The 10,000-nt window shown below is 46.1% G+C and overlaps 1 protein-coding gene across 1 annotated transcript in view; it reads left to right on the forward strand.

Annotated features, from left to right (window-relative positions):
- LOC124040475 (catenin delta-2-like) overlaps positions 1-10,000 on the forward strand; it is an 890,284-nt gene that overhangs the window by 867,932 nt on the left and 12,352 nt on the right. The window contains exons 4-5 of the mRNA XM_046357697.1: positions 1,693-1,727; positions 4,980-5,099. Coding sequence (XP_046213653.1) covers positions 1,693-1,727; positions 4,980-5,099 — 155 coding nt within the window. The remainder of the gene's footprint in view (positions 1-1,692; positions 1,728-4,979; positions 5,100-10,000) is intronic.

The raw sequence follows: 10,000 nt of genomic DNA on the forward strand, positions 1-10,000 counted from the left end.
GAGAGAGAGATGTCTACTGTTAATTTTTATTGTTTATTTCACTTCATATATTATCTACCTCAGAGTATACAGTATCTACTAATTGTAGTCTATACGTTTATGTTTGAGTGCTTGTGCGTCATATTGGTCTAACAATGATCACACACTGGACAGTTTGATATTTCTCTCTGGTCTGACTGGCTATGATATTAGACTGTCATTGATTGTTCTGGGGAGCTAGCCCGTAGAGCAATATTAGCCTCCTAGCATGGTCTATCCCACAAAGCGGTATTAGCCTCCTAGCATGGTCTATCCCACAAAGCGGTATTAGCCTCCTAGCATGGTCTATCCCACAAAGCGGTATTAGCCTCCTAGCATGGTCTACCCCACAAAGCGATATTAGCCTCCTAGCATGGTCTATCCACAAAGCGATATTAGCCTCCTAGCATGGCCTATCCCACAAAGCGGTATTAGCCTCCTAGCATGGTCTATCACAAAAGCGATATTAGCCTCCTAGCATGGTCTATCCCACAAAAGCGGTATTAGCCTCCTAGCATGGTCTATCCCACAAAGCGGTATTAGCCTCCTAGCATGGTCTATCCCACAAAGCGATATTAGCCTCCTAGTATGGTCTATCCCACAAAGCGGTATTAGCCTCCTAGCATGGTCTATCCCACAAAGCGATATTAGCCTCTAGCATGGTCTGTCCCACAAGCGGTATTAGCCTCTAGCATGGTCTATCCCACAAGCGGTATTAGCCTCCTAGCATGGTCTATCCCACAAAGCGATATTAGCCTCCTAGCATGGTCTATCCCACAAAGCGATTTTAGCCTCCTAGCATGGTCTATCCCACAAAGCGGTATTAGCCTCCTAGCATGGTCTATCCCACAAAGCGATATTAGCCTCCTAGCATGGTCTATCACAAAGCGATATTAGCCTCCTAGCATTGTCTATCCCACAAAGCGATATTAGCCTCCTAGCATGGTCTATCCCACAAAGCGGTATTAGCCTCCTAGCATGGTCTATCCCACAAAGCGATATTAGCCTCCTAGCATGGTCTATCCCACAAGCGGTATTAGCCTCCTAGCATGGTCTATCCCACAAAGCGATATTAGCCTCCTAGCATGGTCTATCCCACAAAGCGGTATTAGCCTCCTAGCATGGTCTATCCCACAAAGCGATATTAGCCTCCTAGCATGGTCTATCCCACAAAGCGATATTAGCCTCCTAGCATGGTCTATCCCACAAAGCGATATTAGCCTCCTAGCATGGTCTATCCCACAAAGCGATATTAGCCTCCTAGCATGGTCTATCCCACAAAGCGATATTAGCCTCCTAGCATGGTCTATCCCACAAAGCGATATTAGCCTCAACCATCAACATAAAGAGAGGATGTGTCAGCAATTCAAAGGAACAATGGAAAGCTATATTTTCGTTAACTTCCAACTTATTCCTTATTATTTAAAATGTCAAGGTTTGGCTGGAAAAGTCCATTTTGCTGACAACTGAATAGCTAACAGAGTTTTGCAGTAGAGCTTTTCCCTTCCTATTCCGTCGCTCTCTGCTTCAATATCCATCTGTTACAGCTTGTTTGTTTACGTCAGATGTTATGCACTAAATAGTTTCAATCTTAACTATGATGTTACAGTATGATCAACTCCATATCATACATTTGTTTTCAGAACCTCAAATCTTGTGTTTGTTTTCTTGCAGTTCGGTAGATGACCAGTTTCGCTGGAACACCCAAGGTAAGTGTAAAATGCTATATTTTTGATGTTGTTATTTAAAGTCACTAACCATAATAAGCGTTAGGAAAGTTTTGTTACGTTACAGTCTTATTCTAAAATTAATTAAGTAAGTAAAAATCCTCTTCAATCTACTCACAATACCCCATAATGACATCACAATACCCCACAATGTCATCACAATACCCCATAATGTCATCACAATACCCCATAATGTCATCACAATACCCCATAATGTCATCACAATACCCCATAATGTCATCACAATACCCCATAATGGCATCACAATACCCCATAATGTCATCACAATACCCCATAATGACATCACAATACCCCATAATGTCATCACAATACCCCATAATGACATCACAATACCCCATAATGTCATCACAATACCCCATAATGACATCACAATACCCCATAATGTCATCACAATACCCCATAATGACATCACAATACCCCATAATGTCATCACAATACCCCATAATTACATCACAATACCCCATAATGTCATCACAATACCCCATAATGACATCACAATACCTCATAATGGCATCACAATACCCCATAATGACATCACAATACCTCATAATGGCATCACAATAGCACATAATGACATCACAATACCCCATAAAGACAAGGCGAAAACAGAAATTGAGCTCAGGTGCATCCTGTTTCCGTTGATCATCATTGAGATGTTTCTACAACTTGATTGGAGTCCACCTGTGATAAATTCAATTAATTGGACATGGTTTGGAAAGGCACACACCTGTCTATATAAGGTCCCACAGTTGATAGTGCATGTCAGAGCAAAAACCAAGCCAAGAGGTCATCTGAATTGTCCACAGAGCTAAGAGACAGGATTGTGTCGAGGCACAGATCTGGGGAAGGGTACCAAAACATTTCTGCAGCATTGAAGGTACCCAAGAGCACAGTGGCCTCCATCATTCTTCAATGGAAGAAGTTTAGAACCACCAATACTTCTCCTAGAACTGGCCGCCCGGCCAAACTGAGCCATTCGGGGAGAAGGGCCTTGGTCAGGGAGGTTCCTCTTCATTCACTTCTTTCAAAGACTGCTTTGTGTGATGTATTGTTGTCTCTACCTTCTTGCCCTTTGTGCTGTTGTCTGTGCCCAATAATGTTTGTACCATGTTGTGTTGCTACCATGTTGTTGTCATGTTGTGCTGCTACCATGTTGTGCTGCTACCATGTTGTGTTGCTACCATGTTGTGCTGCTACCATGTTGTGCTGCTACCATGTTGTGCTGCTACCATGTTGTGCTGCTACCATGTTGTGTTGCTACCATGTTGTGCTGCTACCATGTTGTGCTGCTACCATGTTGTGTTGCTACCATGTTGTGCTGCTACCATGTTGTGCTGCTACCATGTTGTGCTGCTACCATGTTGTGCTGCTGCTATGTTGTGTTGCCACCATGTTGTTGTCATGTGCGGCTACCATGCTATGTTATTGTGTTAGGTATCTCTTTGTGCAGTGTTGTGTTGTCCCAGCAGTAGGCCTTTTAGTAGGCCGTCATTGTAAATAAGAATTGCCTAGTTAAATAAAGGTTAAATAAAACTCTGGGAGAACTTTCCAGAAGGACATTCATCCCAGCAGCTCTCCACCAATCAGGCCTTTATGGTAGAGTGGCCAGACGGAAGCCACTCCTCAGTAAACGACACATGACACCCCACTTGGAGTTTGTCAAAAGGCACCTAAAGACTCTTAGACCAGGAGAAACAAGATGCTCTGGTCTGATGAAACCAAGATTGAACTATTTGGCCTGAATGCCAAACGTCATGTCTGGAAGAAACCTGGCACCATCCCTATGGTGAAGCATGGTGGTGGCAGCATCATGCTGTGGGGATGTTTTTCATTAGCGTGGACTGGGAGATTAGTCAGGATCGAGACAAAGATGAATGGAGCAATGTACAGAGAGCTCTTTAATGAAAACCTGCTCCAGAGCGCACAAGACCTAAGACTGGGGTGAAGGTTAGCTTCCAACAGGTGGAAGACCCTCAGCACACAGCCAAGTCAACGACCCTAAGCACACAGCCAAGACAACAACCCTAAGCACACAGCCAAGACAACGACCCTCAGCACACAGCCGAGACAATGACCCTCAGCACACAGCCAAGTCAACAACCCTCAGCACACAGCCAAGTCAACGACCCTCAGCACACAGCCAAGACAACGACCCTCAGCACACAGCCAAGACAACGACCCTCAGCACACAGCCAAGACAACGACCCTAAGCACACAGCCAAGACAACGACCCTCAGCACACAGCCAAGACAACGACCCTCAGCACACAGCCAGGACAACGACCCTCAGCACACAGCCGAGACAACGACCCTCAGCACACAGCCAAGTCAACGACCCTCAGCACACAGCCAAGACAACGACCCTCAGCACACAGCCAAGACAACGACCCTCAGCACACAGCCAAGACAACGACCCTAAGCACACAGCCGAGACAACCACCCTCAGCACACAGCCAAGACAACGACCCTCAGCACACAGCCAAGACAACGACCCTCAGCACACAGCCAAGACAACGACCCTCAGCACACAGCCAAGACAACGACCCTAAGCACACAGCCGAGACAACCACCCTCAGCACACAGCCAAGACAACAACCCTCAGCACACAGCCAAGACAACGACCCTCAGCACACAGCCAAGACAACGACCCTAAGCACACAGCCAAGACAACGAATGATTGGCTTCGGGACAAGTTTCTGAATGGCCTTGAGTGGCCCAGCCAGAGCCTGGACATGAACTCGATCAAACAACTCTGGAGAGATCAGAAAATAGTTCCAACCATCCAACCTGACAGAGTTTGAGAGGATCTGCAGAGCAGAATGGGAGAAACTCCCCAAATACAGGTGTGCCAAGCTGGTAGCATCATACCCAAGAAGACTCAAGGCTGTAATCGCTGCCAAAGATGCTTCAACAAAGTACTGAGTAAAGGGTCTGAATTCTTAAGTAAATGTGTTATTTCCGTTTTTTATGTTTTATAAATTACAATACATTTCTAAAAACCTGTTTTTGCTTTGTCATTACGAGGTATTGTGTGTAGATTGATGAAGAAAAAAAAGATTTAATCCATTTTAGAATAAGGCTGTCACCTAACAAAATGTGGAGAAAGTCAAGGCGTCTGAATACCTTTTGAAGGCACTGTATGTCTTATATAAGGTTGTGTCACAACTGTTAACCCAGACTTACCTATTGCCCATGTTTCCTGCTTCCTGTGCAGCGGATGGCCAGAAGGACATAGAGGATGAGTTGACCACAGGACTGGAGATGGTCGACTCCTGCATCAGATCCCTGCAGGTGTCTGGAATACTGGACCCTCACCAATTCAACACAGGAGAACGTACGGACAGCTGTTATTTCATTATGACAGTGTGTGTGTGTGTGTGTGTGTGTGTGTGTGTGTGTGTGTGTGTGTGTGTGTGTGTGTGTGCGTGTGCATATGCGGGTCTGTGCGTGTGTGTATGTGTGTACTTGTGTATGTGTGTGCATGCGTGTGTATGTGTGTGCATGTGTGTGTGTGTGTGTGTACGTGTGCATATGCGGGTGTGTGCGTGCGTGTGTGTGTGTACTTGTGTATGTGTGTGCATATGCGGGTGTGTGCGTGCGTGTGTGTGTGTACTTGTGTATGTGTGTGCATATGCGGGTGTGTGCGTGTGTGTGTGTACTTGTGTATGTGTGTGCATATGCGGGTGTGTGCGTGTGTGTATGTGTGTACTTGTGTATGTGGGTGCATACGTGTGTGTGTGTTTCATAGCTCCTACTCTTTATCAAATCACATTTTATTTCAATACAACCTTACTGTGAAAGTCCTTAACCAACAGTGCAGTTCAAGAAATAGAGTTAAGAAAATATTCACCAAATAAACTAAAGTAAAAAAATATATAAAAAGTAACACAATAAAATAACAATAACGAGGCGATATACAGGGGGTACTGGTACAGAGTCAATGTGGAGGCTATATACAGGGGGTACCAGTACAGAGTCAATGTGGAGGCTATATACAGGGGGTACTGGTACAGAGTCAATGTGGAGGCTATATACAGGGGGTACCAGTACAGAGTCAATGTGGAGGCTATATACATGGGGTACCAGTACAGAGTCAATGTGGAGGCTATATACAGGTACAGAGTCAATGTGGAGGCTATATACAGGTACAGAGTCAATGTGGAGGCTATATACAGGTACAGAGTCAATGTGGAGGCTATATACAGGTACAGAGTCAATGTGGAGGCTATATACAGGTACAGAGTCAATGTGGAGGCTATATACAGGTACAGAGTCAATGTGGAGGCTATATACAGGTACAGAGTCAATGTGGAGGCTATATACAGGTACAGAGTTAATGTGGAGGCTATATACAGGTACAGAGTCAATGTGGAGGCTATATACAGGTACAGAGTCAATGTGGAGGCTATATACAGGTACAGAGTCTATGTGGAGGCTATATACAGGGGGTACCAGTACAGAGTCAATGTGGAGGCTATATACAGGGGGTACCAGTACAGAGTCAATGTGGAGGCTATATACAGGGGGTACCGGTACAGAGTCAATGTGGAGGGTATATACAGGGGGTACCAGTACAGAGTCAATGTGGAGGCTATATACAGGGGTACCGGTACAGAGTCAATGTGGAGGCTATATACAGGGGTACCGGTACAGAGTCAATGTGGAGGCTATATACAGGGGTACCGGTACAGAGTCAATGTGGAGGCTATATACAGGGGGTACCGGTACAGAGTCAATGTGGAGGCTATATACAGGGGGTACCGGTACAGAGTCAATCTGGAGGCTATATACAGGGGGTACCAGTACAGAGTCAATGTGGAGACTATATACATGGGGTACCAGTACAGAGTCAATGTGGAGTCTATATACATGGGGTACCGGTACAGAGTCAATGTGGAGACTATATACAGGGGGTACCAGTACAGAGTCAATGTGGAGTCTATATACATGGGGTACCGGTACAGAGTCAATGTGGAGGCTATATACAGGGGTACCGGTACAGAGTCAATGTGGAGGCTATATACAGGGGTACCGGTACAGAGTCAATGTGGAGGCTATATACAGAGGGTACCGGTACAGAGTCAATGTGGAGACTATATACAGGGGTACCGGTACAGAGTCAATGTGGAGACTATATACAGGGGGTACCAGTACAGAGTCAATGTGGAGGCTATATACAGGGGTTACTGGTACAGAGTCAATGTGGAGGCTATATACAGGGGGTACTGGTACAGAGTCAATGTGGAGACTATATACAGGGGGTACCAGTACAGAGTCAATGTGGAGGCTATATACAGGGGGTACCGGTACAGAGTCAATGTGGAGGCTATATACAGGGGGTACTGGTACAGAGTCAATGTGGAGGCTATATACAGGGGGTACCGGTACAGAGTCAATGTGGAGGCTATATACAGGGGGTACCGGTTAGTCGAGGGAATTTGTACATGTAGGAAGGGTGACAACAATGTAAAAACAAAGGGGGGGGGTCAATGTAAATAGTCCGAGTGGCCATTTGATTAATTGTTCAGCAGTCTTGTGACTTGGAGGTAGAAGCTGTTGAGAAGCTTTTTGGTCCTGGACTTGGCGCTCCGGTACCGCTTCCCGTGCGGAAGCAGAGAGAACCGTCTATGACTTGGGTGACTGAAGTCTTTGACACTATTTTTGGCCTTCCTCTGACACCGCCTAGTATTGATGTCCTGGATGGCAGGAATCCTCAGTGATGTACTGGGCCATTACCTTCTATAGCGCCTTAGATGCCGAGCAGTTGCCAAACCAGGCGGGGGATGCAACCGGTCAGGATGCTCTCGATGGTGCAGCTGTAGAACTTTTTGAGGATCTGGGGACTCATGGCAAATCTTTTCAGTCCCCGAAGGGCATAAAAGGTGTCAGATGTTACCGTCTGTACCTATATCTTGACACATTTTTCACAATGACAGTCAGTCCACTGAGAGGAGAAGGGACCATTTGGTTGGAAAGAACAGAACAGAACCCGGTTTGGGTTTTCCTTTATCCGGCAACTTTGATATTATACAAAAAGCTCCTATACAGAACAAAAGATACAGGTGTGTGTGTGTGTGTGTGTGTGTGTGTGTGTGTGTGTGTGTGTGTGTGTGTGTGTGTGTGTGTGTGTGTGTGTGTGTGTGTGTGTGTGTGTGTGTGTGACATTCCCCCTCTCCCTGTGAACCAAAAAAAGTGACGTATTTAATAATTCATAGGAACCTGAAAGGAGAGGAGAGGAGATGAGAGGAGAGGAGAGGAGAGGAGAGGAGAGGAGAGGAGAGGAGAGGAGAGGAGAGGAGAGGAGAGGAGAGGAAAATGAGACAAAATGGAGGGTTACACTTGTGTAGAGATGTAGCTAGCACTTCTAAAGAGAAGACGGTTGAACTGAAGAACAGAGAACCAAGTGTAGCCCTCCATGTTGAGTTCCCAAGATGGTAAAAAAGGCTGTAGTTTCCTGTTCAAGATTATGTAGAGAAATGTAAATCTCCTATTGTCCTGCAAGCATCCCTGGGGATGCACACACTGCTTTCAACTAAATGTCAGAATACGTCAAAGTGGCTCAGTGTGTGTGTGGTGTGTGTCAGTGTGTGCGTGGTGTGTGTCAGTGTGTATGTGTGGTGTATGTGTTTTGTAAGTGTGTGGTTGTGTGTGTGCTATACTCACGTAAACAAAGTGAGAAAAAGAGAGGGAGAGGGAGAGGGAGAGGGAGAGGGAGAGAGAGAGAGAGAGAGAGAGAGAGAGAGAGAGAGAGAGAGAGAGGAAGAGAGAGAGGGGGAGAGAGAGAGAGTGAGAGAGAGGGGTCAGAATATGGATAAGGGGATGGGGAGGATGAAAACTGAACACAGGCCCATTAATGTTGTTGTAATTGGAAATGGAAGAAAGAAGACATGTTATTCTCATGTGTGTCTGAGTGTGTGTGTGTATGTATGTGTGTGTGTATGTGTGTGTGTGTGTGTGTGTGTGTGTGTGTGTGTGTGTGTGTGTGTGTGTGTGTGTGTGTGTGTGTGTGTGTGTGTGTGTGTGTGCGTGTGCGTGTGCGTGCGTGTGTGTGCGTGTGCGTCAAGCTTACTTCCAAAGTTGTGGCAAAATGACTTACGGACAACAAAGTGAAGGTATTGGAGTGGCCATCACAAAGCCCTGACCTTGTAGGCTAGTCCAGGCAGATTGTTGCTCTCTACTGGAGTGTGTGTGTGTGTGTATTCCCTCTAGTCCAGGCAGATTGCTGCTCTCTAATGGAGTGTGTTGTGTGGTGAAAGAAAGGCAATCACCTCTACCCAGAATGCTTTCTGATGCTGATGGAGACTGATAGTATAAACTTGCACTAGTGTGTGTGTGTGTGTGTGTGTGTGTGTGTGTGTGTGTGTGTGTGCGTGCGTGCGTGCGTGCGTGTGTGTTTAAACATGCCCCAGTTGAAAGTGACATCACTCCACACAGCCCAGATGATAAATTAAGACGCCAATGCATAAATGACATAAATATAAAGAGAAAGAGAGAGAGAGCTGTGATTAAAAAGATGTATACATTGTCACTAACTTTCCTAAGACCAGTTTCCAGTTTTTGCTCTCTATATAGCTCTCTCTCTCCTCAACTCCTCTCTCTCCTCAACTGCTCTCCTCAACTCCTCTCTTTCCTCAACTACTCTCTCTCCTCCTCTCCTTCTCCACTCCTCTCTCTCCTCAACTCCTCTCTCTCTCCTCAACTCCTCTCTCTCCTCAACTGCTCTCCTCAACTCCTCTCTCTCCTCAACTACTCTCTCTCCTCAACTCCTCTCCTTCTCCACTCCTCTCTCTCCTCAACTCCTCTCTCTCCTCAACTCCTCTCTCTCCTCAACTCCTCAACTCCTCTCTCTCCTCAACTCCTCTCTCTCCTCTACTCCTCAACTCCTCTCTCTCCTCAACTCCTCTCTCTCCTCAACTCCTCTCTGTCCTCAACTCCTCAACTCCTCTCTCTCCTCAACTCCTCTCTCTCCTCAACTCCTCTCTCTCCTCAACTCCTCAACTCCTCTCTCTCCTCAACTCCTCTCTCTCCTCAACTCCTCTCTCTCCTCAACTCCTCAACTCCTCTCTCTCCTCAACTCTCTCTCCTCAACTCCTCTCATTTCTCCTTCTGCACTCTTTTCCACAGACTCTCCTCCTCTCCTCTCCTCTTTGCTCTCTCTCCTCATCTCCTCTCCAACCCATTCTCTCCATTAATCTCTCTTCCTCTCCTCTCCTTCTCCTCCTCCTCTCCTTTTCC

Source organism: Oncorhynchus gorbuscha, linkage group LG07, assembly GCF_021184085.1.
Source record: "Oncorhynchus gorbuscha isolate QuinsamMale2020 ecotype Even-year linkage group LG07, OgorEven_v1.0, whole genome shotgun sequence".
Classification (NCBI taxonomy): domain Eukaryota; kingdom Metazoa; phylum Chordata; class Actinopteri; order Salmoniformes; family Salmonidae; genus Oncorhynchus; species Oncorhynchus gorbuscha.